At 39.7% G+C, this 24,592-nt stretch overlaps 2 protein-coding genes across 3 annotated transcripts in view; both read left to right on the forward strand.

The window, feature by feature from the left end:
• The window catches only part of neto1l (neuropilin (NRP) and tolloid (TLL)-like 1, like), a 71,730-nt gene extending 70,706 nt beyond the window's left edge, over positions 1 to 1,024 (forward strand). For both annotated transcript variants that reach the window (XM_030079388.1, XM_030079389.1), the window contains one exon: positions 421 to 1,024. In XM_030079388.1, coding sequence (XP_029935248.1) covers positions 421 to 508 — 88 coding nt within the window. In that variant the 3' untranslated portion in view covers positions 509 to 1,024. The remainder of the gene's footprint in view (positions 1 to 420) is intronic.
• A 3,024-nt stretch (positions 1,025 to 4,048) lies between these two features.
• On the forward strand, positions 4,049 to 6,289 carry timm21 (translocase of inner mitochondrial membrane 21). The gene is made up of 6 exons (XM_030080001.1): positions 4,049 to 4,693; positions 4,788 to 4,850; positions 4,984 to 5,081; positions 5,221 to 5,294; positions 5,658 to 5,763; positions 6,095 to 6,289. Exons 1-6 carry the CDS (start codon positions 4,363 to 4,365, stop codon positions 6,185 to 6,187), a joined length of 765 nt encoding a protein of 254 aa, XP_029935861.1. The 5' UTR covers positions 4,049 to 4,362; the 3' UTR covers positions 6,188 to 6,289.
• The last annotated feature ends 18,303 nt before the right edge of the window (positions 6,290 to 24,592 follow it).

Consider the following 24,592-nt stretch of genomic DNA (forward strand, 5'->3'; position numbering starts at 1 on the left):
TTTTGATAGATTGCACACCTATAGAGCTCCTCTGTAGTTTTGCATGATTTATGTCACTTGTATTTGATTTTGTGTTTGGTTAATTGTGAAGCATATTATTTATGCCTTTGTGTAACATTTCATGTGTGTGCTCCATAGTTGTAATTTTATAAGATTGATATAAGCATAGTATATCAGTTGATAAAACACATGAGACAGACAGATTTAGGATGAATTTATGATAATTTTCTTTCTTGATTGTTCATTTGGTGGAAGTACAGTGTGGAGTTGTAGATGGTTAATGCTTATTGCAGCTTGATGCATGCATCACAATGGAGCAGTCACATCAAGTGCTACACATTGCTTTGTCTTTTAGTGTGGAAAAATGTGCCGTCATGTTGTGTGTGTGTCTGCTTATGTTGCATTGTTTCCATCATGTAGACTTCTTGAGAATAGTGCAATCCTGGATCAATACGAACGGGCATCAATGAAATATGAAAATGCGGAGCGGAGATATACACCAGCATGATGCTGATGATGATGATGATGAAGGGACACTGTGACGAGAGGAGATTGAAAATGTATTCACGTGCAAACATGAACACAAAGACCTAGATGGAGATACTGTAGCTGCAATGCTGTGAAACCCAGAGAGTCTTGAAACTTGAATATCAGTAGGCTTTGTACTCTGCGTACTGTAGTCATGCAAGATTTTTTTAGTCTTAATGGACAGGGGTGTTTAGAATTAACATGATTACTGAACTTTCAATTTGGGACATTAGCCACAAACCATTCATTGTCACAGATTCCTCATTGATAACAAAATTAAAAAGATCAAGCATCTTCAATTTAATTTTTGAGCATGCATTTTTCAAATTTGTAGCATACATACATATGATTTCAGTAGCAAATTATAAATGCTTGTCAAATTTATGAAGATGATGGTGTGTTTTATTAATGATAATTCGGAAAATAAACTCAGTTAATTACTAACCTCGTTCAAATGAAATACATTTGGAATAACCTAAATTATTTTAATGACAATACAAGATTCAGTTGTATGGCTTGTGCATGTTCTTTTTTAATTTATCTTATTTTATTTAATTTATCTTATTTTTTTTATCCATCAAAGCATTAACACACTAACACTGAAATCTGAAAGTCATCTTTTAAGACATGAATCATATGGAAAGTAAGAAAAGCAATGAAAAAAAAGCATATTCAAATGTTGATTGCATGCTATAGCTTAGCTAAATTAATAGGTAAAGAGCACTGCACAAATAAATTTCAACATTTTCATTTTAACACTGTTTCCCTTCCAAATATGTTGACTGACTTTTCTGACAGGCAAATTTTTGTTTTTGACAAATACTACTTGTTTTTTGGCAAACTTTGAGTCTGTTTGTCTCTAACTCTCTTCTACTGTAGAAGCTTAAAAATCTTTTTATTAAAACAGACTTTTATACTGAGGCAAATTCAAAGGAGGGCAGTTTTTAAAGTTATACAAATTACTCTTCAGGGCTGATTTTACTGATGCTTTGTAAAATAAATGACAATAAAGCTTCACCACTTTTTTTCCTTTGTTTTATTGTTTTTTAGTCAGCGTTCCCTCTGTCCCTCAGTGTGTCTTTACACAACATCATGCCTCTCAAACATAAGAGCTGACTGTCATGCAATTCGGTTCCCTTTAGGAATAAAAACAACGAGCCAGACTGTGTTTTGTAAATGTAAACACTTTATATGGTTTGGGTTAACCTAGATAGTACCAGAAGGCTGTATTTAACCAAATGGGACTCTTCTGTGAGTTCCAGAGACTTTAAATAATCTGAAAGACGAGTTAATAAACTTATTTGTGTTAAATTATCTGAATTGTCCTGATGAGGTTAACCCTACTTCTTGTATTGCAGGAGAGTTAAAACAAATGTAGGAATTATTTGCAAAAAAACTCTGTGCCCTAGAGCTTCTTATTACATTTCAGAGAAAGGTGATGAAAGGTTGCTCGAGGCTTGACAACGCTGTTTAAAACTGTCAGCCTCACACACTGCTAACACACACTGATTTTGTAGGAGGAAGGAGAGGAGAGAAAAAAAGAGCCTGATTCAACAGAGAGAGAAGCATAGATCTGTTTTGAGCACAATGGCACAGACACATTCAGTACACACACACACACACACACACACACACACACACATGCAGGCACACACACTTTCACATGCCAAATACAGTCTCTCTCTCTTTCTTTCCTCTTTTGCCTTTGGTCTGTACACTGTTTACTGTGCCAACTTTACGGTATTTGCCATATATGTGTGCATCATTTTACTGTATTTGATTGTATGTGTATGTACGTTATTTAAATCCATGCTCTCCCTCATGCTGTTTCCCCCTCCATATACATACTCACACAGACCTATTCATATACACTGAATAAAATATTTTTCTTTTCTGTATGCGCAATTTGCTGACGTGTTTTGTGTGTGTCGTCCCACACTACGTGTTAACTGTTATTGAAAACCCACACACACACACACACATCTCCCCGTCCCTCTGCCGCCCTCTCTGTCTGTTATCTATCTCTGTCACACACACATGCACACACACACACACACACACACACACACACACACACACACACACACACGCACACATCCACAATCTCATCTGCCAGTATAGATGGAGGCAGACACCTCCGTAATCAAGTAAGTCGGAACCAATTCAATCACAAGAAGACCAGGCAATATAAGATGAGAAAAATGTAGGGCCGGGGACGGACTTGAAGTAATAGTGTTTTCATTTCTCTGCAGATACATCAGACAGATGCATCATTCCTCTGCATCTTGCCAAGTTTGACAGCTTACGGAACTAACGTTTCTCTCCCTTGTGCATCTTGAGTGAACTGTTGCCCTGAGCAACTTTACCAATGTAGAGTGTTGTGATGAAAAAAACAAAAGGTTTCGGTGTATGCTTCTTTTTTTTTTTTTTTTTTTTTTTTTTTTTTGGGTGGGAGGGGTGGGGTAGGGTGTCTAACAGAGGTGCATTCCCCCAAGCTGTGCTCCACAAGTGGCTGGGATTGACAAGCCATGGAACACTGATCATTTCAGATACGGGACTGATTTTTTTTTTTTTTTTTTTTTTTTTTTTTTGTGAAAATGAAATACCTTTAATGTACATTTTGTTCATGAAATGAAAACCAGAATCAGGTTTTTTAAATATTGTTTCCATGTTGCCATTCAACGATATGAACCCCCACCTTTCCGCTGCTTAATTCACACTCTGTTTCTTTCTTTGATGTCATGTTTTTTACAGTAGAGCTTCAGGTTGTTTTTGTATTCAAAGACAGAGATACACAGAGCCCTGCTGGGACGAGACCAAGCAGCAGGATGAATGAAATAAAGTCATACTAACCCTCTCATACGGGTTCATAGTTCTACTCCCTTATCTTCTAGCCTTCGTTTCTTCTCCACTCCCACAAACATTCAAACATGATATTTTATTTTCCTTATGTTAATTTAATTTTCTTTTCATGGCACTGTGGTGTTTTCAATCCATCCATAATTAATTTGATAACACATTAAGAAAATGCTGGAAAGAATGTTTTCAATAAACTAATTATTTACTGATTTCGTGGTGATGTTTTATTCTGTCTGAAACCTTAAATCCAATGTTTCACTCTGTTCTGCTCTATTCCACTCTTTTATAGTCTAATGAATCATGTATGATAAAATTGGATGAAACCAACATCAATGAAACCAACATCAACAAAAATATATATATTTTTTTTAGAAAATTATTACGTTATGTCTCTAAAAACTGCACATTTGACTTGCATCCTTTTAATACTATTAAAAACGAATGAATGCTATGAATTTATTAATATTTGCCTGAGGAGGTGGTTAAGTTGTTTTAAAATAAATAAATAAATAAATAAGTGTAACTTTACGTGAGCTGAGTTTAATTTACTATTAGCGTAAAAATGTGCTTAACTTTTGTTTTAAGGTTCGTGTAAGGTAGGTGAGCTGAGTGTATTTATTAAAGTGTAATGTTTGGCAAATCCGCGTCACAAAACAAAAAACTCAATCTCCCATGATTCCCGAGGAAAGCGCCTCGCGACGACAACAGTAGGCGCCTCTAGGACGACTGGACTGGCGGAGCAACACGGCATGTTTATGTCAAAGTTGTAGTTTGTGCGTTCATGTCATGTGTGTCAACCAATTTGTACATTAGTAATGTTAAAGATTATGTGAGCTACGAGTTAAACGTTGCATGTTAGAGGTTTTATTGACCGCGATAGAAAAATACGTCAACTGAGCTCGCTGGCTAACGTCGGAGTTCAAGCTAACGTCCGGCGTTAAGTTCACAGAGGACAGAGGCTTTCCCCGGTTAATCATGGCTTACTCCTTGATATTTAAAACCGCACACCGACATTTGCAGCAGACGGCAACACTGTGCGCCGTGCAGGCATGTCGACTCCCGCAGGTCAGCTTGCTCTGTCACAAGCAGAGGGCTTTCTCCTCCACATCGTCAACAAGGCTGACTCTCCTCAGAGGACCCGAGGCTCCTCCATCCGTCCTGGACTGCTTGATCCGGCCGCAGCGGCGGGGCATCTGCCTGCACTTCAGAGCCAGGAGTAAAAACAGCCCCGAGGACAGAGAGGGAGGGCAGGCGTCCGTTTCCAGGTATCAGAGTGGGACCCCGAAGCCCTCAGCTGCACAGAAAGGTAAAAGCCAGCCGCTGACACAGGTGACAATACAGCATGAGTCCTGTCAGTATGAAACACACTAACACACACTCTCTCTTTGTCTCTTTCACAGTAAAGGACGCTGGCAGAGATTTCACCTACTTGATAGTTGTACTCATCGGGCTTGGAGTGACAGGTGAGTGCAGGATCAACAAATCATAGCCTTTTAAATAAAAAAATATGAGGTCTTGTTCGGCTCCCAAGGTTTGCAGCCACTTTATAAGAGATACTAAAGTGTGTGTGTGTGTGTGTGTGTGTGTGTGTGTCAGGTGGGCTGCTGTATGTGGTGTTCCAGGAGCTTTTCTCCTCATCAAGTCCTAACAAAATCTATGGCAAGGCCTTTGACAAAGTCAGGCTACACCCAGAGGTAAGACAATGAAACCCCAGGTTGCTGAGAGCTTAATTGTTTTTCTGTTTGGACATTTTGCAAACTTGAAAAGTGTCAAGGAGACTGACTTTTTGTTTTTTTCTTTTGAGATTAAGTGCATTTTGTTTTGAAAATTTAGGTGATTGGTGCATTTGGGGAGCCAATCAAGTGTTATGGCGAGACTACCCGTCGAGGAAGGAGGCAGCAAGTCAGGTGGGAATGTAGTTACACTGTTACCTTCAGACTCAATGAGTATCCTGTTGCTTAAAAGAAGAAAAAAAAAGTGTTAAAAAGGCACATGTCCAAACAAGTTGACTGTCAGTATTACATGAGGCTGAGTGGGGGAAAAAAGATTAAAGCACATTTCTGTTCACTTTTGGCATTTTGACCCTTGGACCTAGTTGTCACACACTGTTACTTTTTCTATCAGTCTTTCAATTTATTTTAGAATTATATTGATTGGGGTTTAAGTTAAGCTATGCTGCATTTATAAGTAATTGGTAATTTACCTGTATACTGGCTTTGTGATGACTATTTTATTTATTTGTGGCATGTATGTGTCTTTTTTTACGTCAGTCATTTGGAGTACCTGAAGGATGGGCTGAAGTACATGAGACTGAAGTTTTACATCGAAGGCTCAGAGCCAGGCCTTAAAGGAACTGTTCATTCAGAATCTAAAGAGGTTGTCTTTTTTTTCTCTCATCTTTTTTAATTTTAATGGTGTTTTTAATTTTAATGTGTTGTTCAGATATATATTGTAAGATGTATCAGATAAGTCTTTTAAGAGTGGCACTTTTTCTGTTATGGTTATCCCCACATACATAATAAAAGTGCAAAAGTGTCCACTAAAAGCCATTTGTAATGTAATATGGAGCGGCACAGACAAAATGCACCATCGCAGAACTGAGCATAATGCATTATTAATCCAAAATGCTGTATGCAGTAATACCAATCATTTGAGGCAGTTTTTTAATCCCAGAAAAATATGTAATTACTTTCTGTCCTTATTACAGAATGCTGAAAGTGGAAAGTATGAGTTTCGTTACATATTTGTGGACATAGACACCTACCCAAGACGGACCATCATCGTGGAGGACAACAGATAAAAAAAAAAAAAAAAAGATAATGCACTCAACCAGTTCAAAGTGTTACTTTCCTGACAAAAAATGAGGGAAAATCTGTCTGTAAAAGACAAGTTTGTGTTGTTGGCCAGATAGATCACAGCAGTTGATATAACTGAACTTCTGATTATTAGAAGAAATGTCATTAAATATATGAAAGATGATGAAGTTGGTGTAATAATAGCCAACATTTTGTGAAAGAAATGTCAATGGGTTTAATGGTATAAATGTATGTTTTGTCAGAATATTTTGCTTCTGAGTCTGTCTTCTCAGATGCAAAATTGCTAATTTTACATGTTATTTGTGATTGTTTTATAAATTGGACACATTTGCAGCAAGTAAACTGTTTAATGGTGAGGCAGGGTATAAACACTTTTTTTTGTTTAGAGCAAAGAATGATTTGATTATTACATTTTGAAGTCACTTGAAATCAAATATGCTTTGAAAAATGATGAGCTGTCTAGCGATACCTTTGAAATAGTAATAAATGCATTTATTCTTTGCTCTGTTCTTTTGCACAGAAGCAGATTTCTCTATGAGAAAAATATTGCATGTGTTGTTTTCTTGAGTTATAACTGGATTGGCATTCCAATCACATGCGCTGATTGACTCCCGGCTTTGTTGATTATTGTGTTGCTCAGCCAGGGTGTCTGCAGAAATAAGCCCCTTAATAAGTCTTTAACACAATTTAATACAGCATTTGAAGTTATAAAAGTTGTTTTAGGTCTCAAAATTTTCCATTTTCCCTGTGTGTTCTGTTTTTATGGCGATGTATCAGCGCACAGTCACACAGACCTCCAGCAAATTTGGACTGATGTGCCCATGTTTTTCCCTCAGTGTTTACCATAGTTATTAAATTGGTTTTATATTTAATTGTAGCTTATATTTGGAATGTCTTAGAAGCCTAAAAACGATCAGGGTGTCTTTCTTCAATTTCAGATTGCGATACATAATCCTCACAACTAGAGGGAAGCAAAGGCACGGGTGAAGTAGTATCAGCAACCTGACATGACCTCTGTAGCCTCCATCTCTTATTAGATTGTCTTTATTTTCCACCATCATTACATTTGCTGTGATTATTTTGAACATGTCCGAATTTGGGGTCAAGACATGGGGTCGGAGAAACATCATAACTCACCACAAGTTACACCTGGAATAATTGAACTCACGCTTGTGTTAATTAATGTAAATACGTAATATATTGAATCATGGGCTGATATTCATTAAGACAGAATACGTGCCATCACCACGCCACTGAAATCACTCACTATTCATGAACTATCTGTACGTATTGTTTTAGTTTCATGTTCTACCTGACACGTTGCCTTCAGGTTCTGTAGGGAATATTGGAATTAGCATGACGCGGCACGGGAACGGCCTAATAAATTGGGAGCAGCAGGGAACTTAGTTCCTCTGTAACACCATAGTTGCCATTATGTAATCCCAAACTGGTGGAGAGTTATTAAAGACATTAATAGCCATACGCTTATTTTAATAACGGACCACTTCTGAATTGGGAAATAGGAGTTTCCGAAGACCCCGTGAAGGCATCGGGGACGCACCAGAAGGAACGCCACCCACTGTTGAAGCAACTGAAGCATTGAACATGAACCGATGAGGAGCACGGTGGAAGCGCTGTGCTAGGTTAGTTGGCTAAAACAAACTGTGAGGCTGAACAGTGTTGTTGTTGTTCCCACAATGTGAAGTTCACGAGTGGCCTTTGCCGGTCGCTAGCGTCGTCTTGTACAACAACAAGCCGGCGTATCCGTCAATTTGGTGCGATTGGGCGCTTTGTGTTTTTGTTCGCGGCGTGCCTCCGTTTAGAGGAGCGCTTGTTGTTGTGGCCTGCTAAACCCTAGCTTAGCTGGCTAGCTCTAGCTTCAGCTGGTTCCTGAAGCCCCGCTGCTGGCATCACAGCCTCCAGACGAGAGAGGAAATGTCACACCTTGCGAGTTAACTCAGAAGGTCGACTCACCCTGTCACCGTCCTGTGTTCATGTTCACTTTGGGGCTGTTGGAGCTAACTTGGGTAACGTAAAACACGGAGTGGAGCTTGTACTTTTAGCTTAAGCCTGTTTTGAGCATGTTGTATCTATTATTAAGGTGGAATAGTTTATTAAAGTTTAAACATGAATTGTGTGATGGTGTAAATCTTGGTAGCTGGCACGGAACTAGTTGATCAAACTCATGTTTTATGTTTTTGTTTGATTTTCTCCAGAACAGGGATATAAGTAATTGCTTCACTATGAGCCCCTGCACTCAGTGATTGTTGGCATCTCACGAAAATGGAATTGTACTGGTACATGTAAGTATAGTTGCATAATCGCATCTCTCTAAACTGAAAGTGGACTTTGGAACAGATGTTTGTAGCCACAGCGCACGCCTCCCTCATTTCTCCTGTTTCCTTTCCCTCCCTCCCTCTCTTAGAGTTGTTATCATATTCATCATCATCAAGATATTCTTCTATGTCTGCTGGTACCGGTCAAGACAGAGGCAACTGGCAGCATACCTGAGCAATCCACGCAATGCTCAGATAGTCATTGTTGGAGGAAGGGCCTACCTCCATCAGATGTGTGAGAGACAGAGTGTAAGTTTAGACCCTGTGTACACACCACACACACAAACACTAATTTGTCATCAGGGGGGTGAAAGAGAGAGTGCAACTGTCAACCGCTGAAGTGTTTTGGTGCATGCAGGATATGTCTATATTATCTGAGGTTAACCAGTATTTACGCATTAAGGGGTTTTATCAAGAGAAGCATGCCTTATTTGAATCTGCGGATGTAGGCTCAGAGAAAGACAGAGTACTGGGTAAAGAGAGAGAAATTCAAATATGACCACAGGCCTGCTAAGTTTCTACAGAACATTTGTTTGCTCTCTTGAAGAGACTTGTGGTTTTTAGTGAGTCACTTTCACTCTGACTGATATAAGCAGTCCAGCTCTGGTTGAAACGGTATCTGCAAGATGTGCAATTACTGCAGACAGGTTATACTTCAGTTTTTGTGAAATGCAGAGGAAGTTCGTGGAAGTGCACAGAGAAGTGCACGCAGTTGCTCACACCCACTTCTCTGCTTACATTTTTCTTTGAGGCTGACCTTGTTGACGTCAGAGTGCAGGCAGGTCACAGCTTTAAGTCACAGCTTTAGCCAGTTTTTAAACTGGTGTGCTAACAAAGTTTGTAAAATTTCACCAAAGCATGTGAAAGTTTTTTTTTTTTTTGTGCAAAGGGGGTTGGTAAAGAGAGATGTTAACACAGAGTAAACTTCTGTCGTGAAAGCAAACTATGCCACTTGGTTGGAAAGATTTGATGTTTTTCCTACGTTTGAATATGATGACCTTACTCTCTCTCTCTCTCTCTCTCTGTTTCTGTCTTTTTTCCTTTTGCTACAAGCCAGTTCTTCCCATATCATACTTTTGCCATCACTTGTCCCTTGCAGTATCCAGCTTTTACAAATGTTTCCATCTGCTTGAGATTGTGTTTAGTTTATGGAGCGCCCTTGGCCACTCAAGAGCCATTTCATCATAGATGTTTGATGACTGGCGAGCTTGTTTTCTTCATGTTTGCCTCTCTGTTTGGTTTGAAACTCCCTATATTTGGCTGATGGTATCAGTAACAAACCCTGATACACATGAATATTGTTCTTACATGTATTGAAAGCAGCTATAGCGTACATGCTTCTCTTCATTTGTGTTGATTTTTTTTTTTTTTTTTAATGGGTGCATCTGGAACAGGGAAGACTCTCCTCGCTATCAGGCTGCATAGAGTCTTTTCTGTCTGCTATGCCTTCAGGTTTAGACAGCGATCGTCATCATTCGCTTTAGGGCTATTGTGTTTTACTGCCTCTCCTACACCTGGAAGCAATCTATGATTCAAAACCTTACCAAAAATGCCTGGAGGATCATAAAAAACAGGTTTCTCTGCCTCTCTCCCAGTGTATTTCCAACTCTGACCTGTATAACTTTGAAATGAGCGATCAGAGAGTGTAGTGTTGTTCCTGAAGTCGGTGTGTGAATGACAAAGTTAGAAACCCACCTTTTCCAGGAAGTGACTCATAACGTAAAAGGCATTTCCAAGTTAATTTGTAGCAATTTCCTTTGTTAACCCCTACACTTTGCCTCTGATTTTGTGTGATCTTTCTGCCAATGGCTAGTTTTTAGATGTAAGGGCCACAAACTAGAGTTTATATTAAGCATTGCTTGGATTCCTTGTGCAACAGGAAATTCCCCAATCTTAAAAAAAAAGTAATAATAAATAAATAAATTAAGCTGTTGCGAGTAGGAGATTCCTGTCTGGGGATTTGGCCTTCCCCTAATAGGATTACAGCATCTCATGTAATAATTCAAATGTATATGGATAAGATTGAAATCACATGTAGATGTAAATGTAATGAATAAGATTGAAATCACAAAGAACAGATTTGTCTCTGCCTGTCCATGTAGGCTAAATTAAATTAACTTGTCAGTCCATAATGCTTGAACTTTTTCCTCTCATTACCTGGTTCTTTTCAACCCCACCCTGCCCCGTTACAGGTCCAGTAATAGTTTTAATGAAGTGTTGCTCCCTACAACAGACATAGAATTGATTCAGTAAGAAAAGCCCTCCCACCTCACTCCCTGCACAGCTCTGTCTGCCTCTTCCCCTTCCTCCTCCTTAGTCTTTCTTCCTACCTCCATCTGCTCTGTCTTTCCTCCTATTGCACCTTCTCCTTTCTCCTTTCCCCATTTTTTCTGCTATTCTTCCTCTCTTAACTCCCCCTCTCTCTTCTCCACTCTGCTGTCCCTGGGGTTTAATGTTCCCTGTTTAGATTTTAATGGAATGTACAGCAGGGAGGCCCCGCGGTCATTCATAACGCGGCACCCTGAAAGTTAGCTGGGTAGGCGCCAAGACCACTCAAGTCTTGGGGCCCATATGAATCAAACTTTGTAGGAAAAGGAGTCTGATGTAGTATCACTCACTAAACCCCTTGGACAATCTTATTCACGGTTACCTGAAAAGATAAAGTGATCCCCGAAGAGCTTTAAGACAAAGTTTTGATACATGCGGGCCCTGGAGAGAGATAAAACAGATGAATGGCTTATTGGGCCTCAGCTTAATTGGTTTTGGTCCAGTTTCTGCAGTCATACATAAATAATGGTTCTGGGGGTTTCTGCAATGTGTTATTGTTTTTCTCTTTTTGTCTTATCTTAGAATTTTATATATCTTTTATATTGCCGTTTTTATGCCTCATTTGCAGCAGGAGGCACTGAAAATGAGAGCTCTTGTCTCAGAGAGATTTCCCTATTAAATAATAATTCTGTTGTTGAGAGAACAATGGCTGTCACGAGGATTCATTTGTACCAGTTCTTTTTTTTTTTTTTTTTTTTTTTTTTTTAATCGTGGTCTATGATTTATTAAATAAGCTCAAACTGGTGTGTGGGGCTAATCAATCATTTGGCTAAACTAAACATCACTGTGACCTCCCAAACTCGTAGTATATAGCCCTGCAGTTTGCTCAGTGGTGTTTATGTTTCTGAGTATTTAGATTTGTGCTTGTCAATCCAGGCCTGAGGCAAAGAGTGGAGAGGAAAGCTCTCTGGAGGAGCAGTCAACTTTCATGGATCCAGCATCATCATAGCCAGCAGCTGTCTGCGTAGTAGAGATGTGTAGAGAAATGTGTACAGAGACGCACAGTCAAACCAGCCCAACATGCATTTCCAAGTCGATATGCCCTAGCAGTGTTAGCACTGTTAACACTGTTGACTTTTACTAATACATTTATGACTGTGTAAGCTTCCTCTCTTTGCTTTATGTCCCTGTGTTTGCTTTTGTATGTATATGTGGTTGTCCTCTTTTGCTGTGGGCTTCAGTGACATTCTCTCTCTTTTTCTTCCCTTTTATAGCAAACATCCATCTGGCCCAGTTGGTATGGTGTCCAGGACGACCCGTCGATAGAGGAGCCCTCCACATCCCTTCCACCAGCCGCATCCTTCTCCCAGCTGGACATGCCTCCACCATACGAGGCAGTCTCTGGAGGTAGGGTTGGGCCATACAGCCAAAAGATAAAATCTCAGTTTAATTTGCTCATTTGTTTTCCTCCTGAAATTCACAATCTTAATCTCTTTTTTTTTCTAAACATACTAAAACAATCAATATATAATAATAACCCTAGCCCTAATAAGGTATTTTCTCTATTAAAATAATATATACCTATGTATGCAATATCAGTCATTCAACAACTTTCAAAGCTCTCATCTAAAATAATAAATAGCACATAATGAGACTGTATCGTCTAGTCTGTGCCTTTGTGTGTAATAAGAGTTCAAGTTCAAAAATAACAAGCAGGTCCACTTGTGTCGGACCTCGCAAAGCCAAACCACTTTCAAATCACTGAAGTGGCATTACCTTTTTTGGCAATGAACTCGTCATCAGTTGAAGCATTTGTTGCCATCTCGATAGCGCGTCTGACTGCATCCAGTGTTGGCTAACCCATGTGTTGGCTGATGATCCGACAGAGGGAGGAAGTAGTGGGCGTGGAGTCCAGGAATGTGTGTGAAGAAATGGGTATGCCGGGAAAGCTGGGGCTTGTTTGACAGAGCAATTTGCTGCCACATTACATTTAAATCTTTATAATATAATTAAACCGTTTTAGACATTGCACTAAAATCTCAACATATTTAATTAATTAAAGCAATTTATGAACCAGCCCTATCTGGAAGTCGTGTACACACACCTAAACACATTTTCACATCATGCACTGCTTTTCTTTGCGGGAGCTTACGCACTGAAAGTGTATTTGTTCCCCTTTTAAATTCAGGATATGGTTACGACCTATATGTGGCAGGAACCTGATTATAATAAAACTTCCACACAGCAGCTTCAGCTTTTGTCTGCTTCACCGCCACACTGACATATTGTTATACTATACTTAAAATTATCCTTAATTTCCTAAGTTTACACACACTAAATTTCATTAAATGAATTGCAAAGCACTGACTTGTATTCATGGTAATGGAAATGTTTGAGTAAAAACATGAGTTAACTCCCTTCACTCTCCCCCAGAGAAGCTGTACATTTAGCTGTGCTAGCAGAGACAATGGTACAGTTAGAAACAAAATATTGCGCTCTGCCTGTTCACACAAAGAAAGGCCCATGTCCCCCAGCACAATGCTGGTACTTGGCTAGTTGTCAGATCCGCCTGCTTGCCAAGTTTCCTGTCATGGTGCCTCCCCACCCCCTTTCCCAAACCACCACCATCCTCAATTCTTTTTTTTGTTTGTTTTGTTTTTTTGTTTTATAAAATTCCCTTAACCACAGTGATAGCCTCCCTTATTTTTAACAGCAGTGTTTGTAAAGGAGTGGAAAATCAGTCAAAATGCTCATTATACTTGACCTTATCCATCTCTTACACAAAGTAACTTCAGACATTTAAACATTTTGTGTATTAGTTGTATGAAAGTGTCTTCTTACAGGGAAAAAGCTAGCCAGGTCTCTCACTGAATCTTTGAAATAAATTTCCAGCTTCATTTTTTTGATTGCTATCTTTGTCTGCTCTTAGTGTTATTTTCCAAGTGTCATCTTCTATAAATATAATCTTTTTGATCTTCAGTGGTTGCAAACCTGCAGACAGCACACCGTGGTTTTGGTGGTTGAAAACAGAATTACCATCTTTGATTTAATGTCATCTGTCATTTAATGTCATTTAGTCATGCTGTGGCCTTGTTTTCGACTTTGCATCTATCGTTTTTTTTTTTTTTTCCCCATGTCACAAACACTATGGTTGCTGTCATTGTTTCATGATATTTTATGTTTTTTTAATCCTAGCATTTGGATTCAGAGTGAGAAATGATGTCATGCGTAAGTTTGTGATGAATAGGCAGGTCTTGCCGCCATCCAAGATAGCCTAAAAAGCTTGTTAACATTTTATTTATGTTAAAACTTGTCCTGGGCTTCACGCCTACATTTTCCAAGGGAGGCTAAGGGAGATTTATGATGGGAGGAGGAGCTTTAGGCATTTTGAACAAAGCTGTGCTATAGATTGTCTTTTCTTATGGTAGACCTATCTTTCTGACCTTTTTGCTCTCACCTCGCAGCGGATGACCTGAAGCCTCCTCCGTATAGCGAGTGCGCCCAGAGTGATGAGGCTGACGCCCCTCGCCCCTCCCACCACACCCCACTACTTTCTGAGGGAGGAGACTCATTTAGTATAAACGAAGCTCCGCCCCCTTACACGCCTTGCCCCTCCGTATCAGCCAATCGCCAAGACGGCCCTGTAGGCCACAGTGAGTCACACTCAGACAGCAGGCCCACCTAATCAGTCCCTGACGCCAGTTTGCCTTTCCATGCGCTGCCTTCCTCCATTCAACCTCTGTGATCGTTGCCAGCCTAGCTCTCATCACGTGAGAGCAGACTCTGTGTGTGTGTATGTGTGTGTGTACGTGTGTGTTCAGTGGTTTTAGAACCAAGTTGTTTTTCTACTTTGTATTGTTTAAAAAGCAGTCTTCTGTTGAGTATGATGACAACAGATGACATCAGTGAGCCTGTGTGCCTCAGTGTTGACCACAGAGCCTGCCTCCCAGCCAAGACGACGATAATGCCCTTGACCTCAAAGCTGTAAGGGAATCAGTGAGGTATAGACGAGCAGAGAGACTTCAAGTGTGCTGTGCTTTTAGAACTGCTCTCTGCCATGTCCCCTGCTCAACTTCACTTCACTGATCTGAAAGGACTGGCTAAGTCTGAAAACATGACTTGGGAAATGTGGAAAAGCTTTTTAGTTTTTTACGTCCTGTCACCATGGGTGGAAAGACAACTGAAATACCCTCCACTGGCAGAAGAACTGTTACCTTGCTGAACTTTTACCTAAGTAGAGGTGAAAATCTACTCAAGTAAAAGCAAAAAAGTATGCCAGTGAAATGTACTTACAGTAAAAGTCACAAACTGACTGTTTAGAGAAGAAAACAATGTTACACGTGATCTTCTCAATCCAATTGTAGAAGTTACGTCAGGGCAGAGTTCAGTTACAGTGACTGGAATAAATGTCATTAGTTACGTCGACCCTTATCCACTACCACAACGCATGGTATGTGGGGAATCTATTCTAAGATGGGGAATTCATATTAATGCCGCCCATGTGTTATATGACAACAAGTATGTTGTCATAGAGATAATTGCCAATTAATGCAGTAATTCCCTCAATTAGCAGAGCCAGTTATGTTTAGTACATCAGGTGATTGTGGCGGGACATAAGGCAGCTCAAGTGCCTTTTGTTAGATCTGTGAATGGAAGTCAGCAAGGACACTCAGAAGAGAAGCGAAGTCGATTAAACAAATGCACACTTGACAAAACATAGCAAACTTTATGGTAGCAGATTTGTCTGTGTTGATGATGTTGCTGCTCCACATTGATATACCACTCATATTCGAGAACACAAGGTTCCTGTGCAGGTCTGGACAAGTGTAAGAAATGAGTTTTCAGGTCTTAAAATGTTTTGGTGCTGGGGGACAAAAATGTCTGTAGAAGTTTGGAATTCAACTCTAGACTAGTTTAGTCCCTCAACTCAAATGACTACATATTTTATGAAGTCATTTGTAGCAGACTCCATTGTCATTCATTTAATCTGCTTGTTAAGAAGAATGATGTTGACCTTAAGAGTGATGTGGCTGCATTGATGGTCATATTGTCCCCCAAACTTGATTTGGATGTCAAGATATTAATGTCTATTAAAAAAAAAAAAAAAAATGGAATTTGGAAATGTAAGATGTGTGGGAATCTTTAAAATGCTCACAGGGCTGCAAGCTGAGGCTCAAAACATTTTTTCCTAGGCTTAATGAGATTTGTTTGGAGCTGGAAGCAGCAGTTAATGCAATTATTAAGAAATCAGTGATCAAACGCAGTTGAGAATCATCTTTTTTGCATAATAATTATTGTAAAATGAAGACTAACCAAAAATGTTTCTAACATCAGCCTCGGTTCCCCTTAATCTCCATATTAACTATTTGCTGTCACAGGCTGTTACAGGTCAGCCAGGTTTGTGTATTTCTTGTATTTTCTGGTATGGTATTGCTATTTGGGATGGAGTTTTCCTGTGCTATCTGCTTTTTGTGTCTATGCATTTCAGATAACCCCATGATAATATTGTAATGATGCTTCCAAATGATACATTTCCCATGGTTGTTAAAGGAATGATCCAATACTTGTTTAATCAGTGTTTGTATAGAGACAACATAAACAGTGCTGTATAAATGTGCATTGGGGATGTGGGAAAGTAAATAAAGGAGTCTTGAAAAAGAACCATTTTAAACAACTGAAGGACCACAAGTGAAAATGCCATTTGTGGTTTAATGGTAATCCTCCGTGTTGTGATGACAAATCATGGAGCATCTGTCACTGATGCCTTACCTTTTACCAAATATTTCCTTTGATTTTATGTTTTCTCTGAGTTCTGTCAGAAGACTGAAGCATGTAATGAAGAGGTGGTAAAGCACAAGGTCATGTCTGAATGCAGCTTTGAACTCGGTTGACAGAACTAATACAGCAGCAGGATGACGACTGACTGATGGTGTAAACCAGAGTGTTACAGAATGCTGGTGTTATTGAAGTCCCTTTTGTTCACTTCATGTTCATTCCCATGGTTTTCAAGTGGTTGACATATCAAATCTCTCCTGTTAAGTAGCCTTGTGAGGTAAGGGGATATAACTTTTCTTTCTTTTTTCTTTTTTTGATTTTGGAGGAAATAATTATTCTGTAATAAACAGTTGTTTATAATCTTGCCTTTGTCTTGTGCCTTACATAACATCTACACTAAGTCAAAAAAAGCATAAACCTACAACATTGGCCTGTAAACACACACACACACCCCTTTCACAGCACTTTCCGTGCAGGATGATCTTGATCTTAGCAGCTCCAATTTAAATAAATGATTAGCTGAAAAATCAAACAAAACTTAAATATATCCTGTTAGCCTGTTAAACAATATTTGTTTAGCAGCAGCTTCTCTGGAACTGTCAGATCATTGAAAACAAAACTGAAACATCCATGCATATTAACTGGTTTCTAGACAATTATGAGACTCAACAATATTACCTGTCATTGGTCCCTCACACTCAGCAGCTCCCAGGTCAGGTTGTGTTCTGTATGGTTATTTTAGTTGACGTGCCACTAGAGGGCAGTCTTGCACCATGTCTGATTTCAGCCACACTCCCTGAGCTCATTTTCATAATGATGCACCTGTTGCTGCGCTTGGAACAAACTGCTGCTGGTTAAATTAACTTGACTCCAGATCAATGGCAGTTTTGTTTCATATTCTGTGTGGCAGCGAAAAAGAAAAATGGCATTGACTTTTGTTCCAGAGTTTTACACTTAAGATGGAAAATATAATTGGGCTTGCAAATCAGCCTCAATCAAGATCAATGCCACAGTCCTCCTGTGAAATGCCTGCGAGTCGACGCACTCAAGCACATTCATGTTTCATATCTCAGCACCTCAGCACCTAAATCACTAAGGTGCATACAAATAAGCTCCAAATGAAAAATCCACCGTCACTGCACTATAGATGATAACCCACATCAGCAGGCAAACATTGTAAAGAAATAACAGTGAAATGGAAAATGATATAGGCTGCAAAAAAATAAATAAATTATACAAATGTGAAGTGAAAAATATATACTGGAATTTAGATAGATAGATAGATAGATAGCTAGATAGATAGATAGACAGACAGACATGCACATATTTACTTAATGTCTTATGGATGTTATCCAGAAGTAACCAAAAACATTCAAATAGTAGTATTGTGCTGGGTCCATGAAATAGATACAAGTTTTTTTTATTTATTTATTTTTTAACAGAAGTTCAATCTACGTTTTAAAAGTTAGCCTCCCAGTCTGTGCATGCATGTGCAGCTGCGCATGAGACCAAGACAATCTTGTGTCAAGGTAAAATAAAGATATGAAAATCAAGCTGTGCTTGTCATTTTTCTACTGCAGACCACTGATTCTGTTATGAGTAATTGATGTTTTCAGGGGAAACATTTGCATTTTGAGAAAGAAGGCTGCAATCCATCTTGTAACCCTCACTGTTAATAATTACACCTTGGGATAAACAGCTATATAATGGAAACGGCACAAAACAGTCTCCTCAAGGATATTCACTCAACTCATTTTTAAATTATCGAGTCTTTCAGGGTTATAGGAGAAACAGAATAGAGTACATGCTGAATGGGTTCAATTACTGTCTTGTCTGTCGCCATGGCTATAGGTGCCTATCAAATGACAAGTATTTTTGGAGTGGTATGCTGTGTCCGTGGAAAATACCACACCTTGAGCTTTTGAATTCAGCAAGAAAGCACATTCCAGGCATAGGCGAGGACGGATAAGATGTCGAAAGATTTCTGTTATTGATTTTCCCCCTCAGAATCATTGGAGGTGGGGGTACCCACAAGCAGCACGACTACAGATGTTATTGTAGCGAGCTGAAAATGTTATCTTGCTTCAGATTCCTATTATGTCCTTGTGTGAAAACAATATAACATTTCACTTCGTACAAAATAAGAAAATTGACAAGTCGTGTTCAGACCATTTAACCACTAACAGATTTCCTCCTTTCTCTGTCTGTAAACCTTCATCCTCTTTCTGTTCTAATGCTTTATTTCAAGTTACCTATAAGGATTAAGAACAAACAAAGCTATTGTGAAGTGCTGTGATTGACAGTTTTGAATATGCATGTACGATATAAAGCAATAAGACTTTTTCTTGCTGAATTCAAAAGAACAAGGTGTGGTATTTTCCATGGACACAGCATACCAGCCCAAAAATACTTGTCGTTTGACTGAGGGCACATCGGGAACACTGTGGCTGTGATGAGGCTCCATCTTTTGGAGGTCATATTTGTTTCTAAGAAACAGGTTGCAGGGGGTAAAACAGTGAGAGTGGCATGTGGATTTTTGGATTTACCAGCTACTGTGGCCTGTTGACAGTGAGGGTAATTTACTGCCATGCATCCCTCCCACAGTGCAGAGCCTCCAAACGTTAACATCTGCTCAAATATTTTGAAAGATCAGAAACCCTGCAATGGACTGGGAGGGCTGAATCATGTCAACACAGGAGTATGACATCTTTATGCACTTGGCCCTTTCTCAACCATTGGGTACACAATGTAGACAGCATACTGTGCAGTGCACATTTTTAGGCTAAAAGCACATGGAGTATGTTTTTAGGCAGTAACTGTCACAAGTTTGAACCCCATTGTTCTGTAGTTGCTGTGAAACTGTCAGACGAAAGTCAAAATATATGTTTTTGAGCTATTGTTCCCCCCTGAACGGTTGCTGTGGCATTTCAGCGGCACACGAGAATGATTCCACACATGATGTCTGTTTGCTTCCAGCATGATAAATAAATTTGAGCAATGAAAAAAAAATCATCACCAAGCTGTCTCTCTTGGTTGTTTTGGGATCTGTCTGAGTTCCTCTAGAGACCATCATCATTCGGTGGTGCACATAAAGCATTAGGTATTAGCTGTTTCCTGTGTGGTTGAGTGATCCCTATTAGAGAAATTAATGAGTGTTAAGGAACTGGGGGAGGGAGTTCAGTGATTGGTCAAATCAGAAAACATAATATTATTATGTGACATATTAAGTTTAGAATATACTCTGAAAACATATCCATCTTAACAAATCATTTGATCTCAAGTCTTGTTTTTTAACTTTGCAGTTTCACTTGTCTAAAGATTTTTTTTTCAGGGAACAAGTATAAATATATGGGTCGATCAGCCCGCTAGTACCAAGAACATGATGCTTGATTCAAGACATTGATTGGCGTTGGAAAGAAATGGCATTATCTTATCCCACTGTCAGATTTTTTTTTACTTGTTTTGAGAAAAGCAGGATTTTTAACACTGAATATAACAGTAAATGACTTGTAAAGATTTTTTTGCAGCGTATTTTTTGTTCCGTAATTGGGCTGCAAGTTTGTGGGTCTCCTCAAAAGCAAGCCCACAGAGGCTAAACTGTCAGCAGGCGCTTCTCATCTTACAAGCAGACAAACACTCAGTGTTTTTAAGTACTGCCGTCCGATGAGAGATGTTACAAGTCTGAGGGAGCTTTCCTCAACACCCGCTGCTGAAAGCATGATAACCAGGTTCACCATTTCACCCTAACTAGCCACAGTAGCTGTAATGTGGAGGGCGGGGGGGCTGTCTGTGTGTGATGACAGGATAAGTGAAGGTGTGTGATTGTCAGGCAGGAAGGATGAGCAGCTGGAGAAGGCAAGCAGTGGTTTGGGCACGGTGACGTGGCAGCCGGCAAGAGGGCAGGTTGTTTAACTTTAAGTATGAATTTATTATTCACAGCCGAATATAATCAACATTAATTTTCCTCAGGGCCTGTGCTTTGCTCAATGACTCCAGTACTTTGTGCCTCAGAATAGGCTCTGTGTTGTGCAAGCAATGCCTCTTCCGAGAGGCAATTTGTTGGTCACTGGAGTCAATATGTTTTGCATTTTTAATCCCAAAGCATTTTCCCAAATGGAAAGGCGTCACCCAAGCAAGTGGGTTTGTGACTTATACCCGCTGCTGGCTTAATCTGAATGATGAAAGGTGAAAATTAGAAGCTCTCCTGGAGGGCCTGGAACTCCCTTCAGCATCAGCCTCCGAGGCAAATCATTCATCCACTCCACCACAACTCCTTCTCCACTGTCAAAAAAGGTGAAACAGTGAAAAAAAAAACTGTTTGGAGATACATTTGATACAACACATATAATAATTCTTACCTGGATCCGGAGTTCCAAAATATTGCATTTGCCCTTCAGACTTAAGTGTTGAGCTCGGCGTGATGAGCATTGCAAACTTTATTTTGAAAGCCTCATAAGTCGAAGGAGTGCTGTCAGCTGAGAGCACACAATCTCACTCTCTTTGCACAGTTTTTAAACAACGTTCAAGGTGAAGGTGCAGACCAGTTTGAGTTTTTCTGAGAGCCCCCAGCAGACTAGACAAAGACCTGTTGTACACTTAGAAAATACATGTTTTGCAGGAAGGCAAATAGCAGTCAGGCAAACAGCAGAGCCCAAGACCAGCCTGCTAATCCTTCAAAGTGGGCATATCTGGATGGCGTGATGCCTGAATACCAACGACCTCCAACCTTATGCTAATTTAACCTTTGCCTGCCAGGTCTCATTGCTCACCTGCTCCACCAAACAACAATTTCCAAGACTCGGTGTAAAACACACTTCCTGTCTCAGGCCCAAGGAACTGAAAGGGCTGTTGTTCTCATTTATCAGCTTAGACTAAATTTACATTTTAATTGAATCCTGATGTTTGAGCCAAACGATACTTGCTGAGTAACTGGAGCCCCCTCAGAGAAAGAAGAATTTATTGACTTGAAGTGTGAGTCCACCGGAGTTGACAGGCAGTCGGAGCTGTTCACATTGACTATGCAGAATTCAACTTCATCTGCCAAGATTACTGGTGCTGCCATCACCAGGACTATCCTCTGATTGTGTGTGTAAGGATATCGCAGAACTACAGCTGGGCTTTTTTTTTTTTTTTTTTTTTTTTTGGTGTGTGTGTGCGTGTGTTCATGTTCCTCCACATCGGCTTGTATGTATTTTAATGAGTTTGAATGTGCCAAGATTTTTCATGCTGCCATTGCCAGGGATACACACAGAATGTGGATGTAAGGACAATGGGGAATTAGAGTTAGGCTCAAGGTGTGTGCTGTGTGTGTGTGTGTGTGTGTGTGTGTGTGTGTGTATGCATTCTCAGATCACTGTCACAGATCATCTGTATCATACTAATTAGAATGGAAGCGTCCACTTCCATAGTCCCTTTGATGTAACATCTTGCCCGACTTTGCTGATGTGAGAGATTCTGTGTAATAAAATATGAGACGATATACAAAGATTTGATTGGTCAGCACCTGTGCAAGGCTCTGTTTAGTTGCCCTCTTACACCTATATAATGTTACCCATCAGGTAATATGGGGGTGTATATTATGATATATGAGGGCCCCATGTTGATTATTCACAATGGGGTGCTAGCTGAGTTTAGCATTAAGTGGGTTATTATACTTGTTCTATATTAAAGGAGATCTATCAAGATAGGGAGTAAAGTTGCCACCCTCCCCCAATTTTAATCTTGAAATAATTCCCCTTGACAACTGTCCTTCAAAAAAATGGATGCAATATCGCAGCATTTTAAAGCTCACCACAAGTCTTTATTACTTTCACCATCGGATTTTCAGTCCTAAGGAGATTATCTTTAATCAGAGGTCTAATCACGCAAAAAAAAAAAACTTTCTATCCTCTCTGTCCTCCATTCTTTGTCTGAAATTTCTTTTAATGGTGGAAGAGCAGAATTAGAGGAAAGGAAAATGAACAGGAATTTCTCTGCTAAACTGCTGAGTGCCTCAAGTCTGCCTTTATTAGCTGGTTTCATACATGCAAAACTGGCTAAAAGTGTTTTAAAAAAAAAATAGAAAAGCTTTTAGGAACATTTACTCCTGTTGTCCAAGGATTAATTCGAGCCAGAGCTCCATATCTCCCTCTCAGCCTTCCTACTGTCTCCAAAGACAAAACAAACCAGGGAGACAACCACCTTTCCTTTAAAAAAATCATGGGAAGTATTTTAATATTTAATTTTCTGTGCTTTCGGAACAAGCGAGAAATAGGCACCGTGCTCACTCTAAGTCTCATTTCCACCGGTATGGATGAGAGAACACCACATTACAATGCAATTAAAAAGCATTAATGTTGTAATTGCGGCTGTAATTATTACATTACTTCCAGACTGTGGCACCTGCAGCTTTTGCTCTGCTGTTGTATTGTGCAACGAGATAGTGATGCCAAATAGAATGTGCGGTAATTAGCTTCTGCATTATCTCACTGATAAAGAGCAACTGAAAAGTCAAGAGCATAAATTTGAATGACAGGCTGCCGGAGTCAGTTTCCAAAACAAAGTCATTAGGATTCTCTCTAAGTATGTCTGGCCTGACCTTCCATTCTCATTGATTCAACCTGAACAAATAGGTGTCCTTCTCTCTGCCTTTACCTTATGCTTATACTGTAAACATGGAAATCAAGATATGATATTGAATGGCAGCAGCAGTGTTGTACCTTCAGCATATTATGGTTCAGTGTCACACTGGAAAATGTTATTATTACAGCTGCAAAACTGATAGTGGTTAATTAACTGATAATGGCGTTCCATTCACAGAGATGAATAGGTCGGTGAATAAGAGCGAAAGGGTGGGAGTGTGAGAAAAATGGACATTCCGTCGATCTCAAAGAAAAGGAGATAAATTTAATCCTCCTGATTAAGTTTCACATTATGGTGGCCTGAAAGCCAAGAATGCTGAGTAATCTTCACCACCAACTGGCACAACAACGACCTGAAGTAGGGGTGTGAATTTCATTGTGTCTATTTCTATACAAATTGTACGATGAGGTTCTTGGAGAAAACACTGTACCTGTCATATCCGAGCCTTTGATCACTTGATGATGACCTCTTTCATTCACTCCTACTCCATCTCCAAAGCCCGGCGTAAGACAGCAGAACAAATCAATAGCAACAGCACCAGGAAAAACCAAAGATGTTCTATTTCGGAGAAAGCAAACTCGAGAAGAGGGAAAGAAAAACACAATTCTTCCTTCCTGTGTTTGAGGCGTTTGATCAACTTTCAAGCCAGGCAAGTCGGGGTTTTATCAGCTCTATCCCCCTCTCTCACAGATGAGAAACAATGTGCTTTATTCCATTACACTGTAAATCCAATCTCATGCTTCACGGTCTGTAGAAGAGTAGCAGAAAGAGGGAATGAATGAGATGGCAAAGCAGAGGAAATGTTGACACAAATCCCACAATCCCTAAGGCGACACCAGTTGGTCATTGGGGTACAGTTCAGGGATTCTGGGCAATTAACCAATCAATTATGAGCTTGATAGCTCCCTGTGTAGCTATTATGGTAATACATGTGTTACTGATGTGAGAAGGGTGCAGTTGGCACAACAAAGCACCAAAGTGAGGCTGTTTATTCATCTTATTCCAACCAAGAGGTCACACTGGGGGAGCCAAGGTCCCTCCTGGGGTAAGGCTTTCAAGTATATTTAAGAAAATGCAAACACACACACACATACACACACACACACACACACACACATAAAAAAACTCACTGAGATATTATAAAGGCCGCTCTTATTAGATGAACACTTTTGAAATAACCAACCTGAGAATCACTGTCACTAGAAGTCTCCCATTACTGCTGTTGACTCTCCTGGAAATGTGATGAACACCTAAATGAATAATGGATTGGATGAAAATGAGTATTTAATTCTTTAAATCGGTTTTGCAAACAGCTGGTAATATTCACTGATCTACCCTTGCACGCTTCATAAAGCAAAATAATACCCTAATATGGCCCAGAAGCAATAT

This window comes from Myripristis murdjan, chromosome 20, assembly GCF_902150065.1.
Source record: "Myripristis murdjan chromosome 20, fMyrMur1.1, whole genome shotgun sequence".
NCBI classification, from domain to species: Eukaryota; Metazoa; Chordata; class Actinopteri; order Holocentriformes; family Holocentridae; genus Myripristis; species Myripristis murdjan.

Bases quoted from the DNA above. Each gene is read 5' to 3' on its own strand.
- timm21 (XM_030080001.1), top strand. From the start codon at position 4,363: ATGGCTTACTCCTTGATATTTAAAACCGCACACCGACATTTGCAGCAG. The intron at 4,851-4,983 runs GTGAGTGCAGGA...TGTGTGTGTCAG, and splicing joins CATCGGGCTTGGAGTGACAG to GTGGGCTGCTGTATGTGGTG. The intron at 5,082-5,220 runs GTAAGACAATGA...TTGAAAATTTAG, and splicing joins AAGTCAGGCTACACCCAGAG to GTGATTGGTGCATTTGGGGA.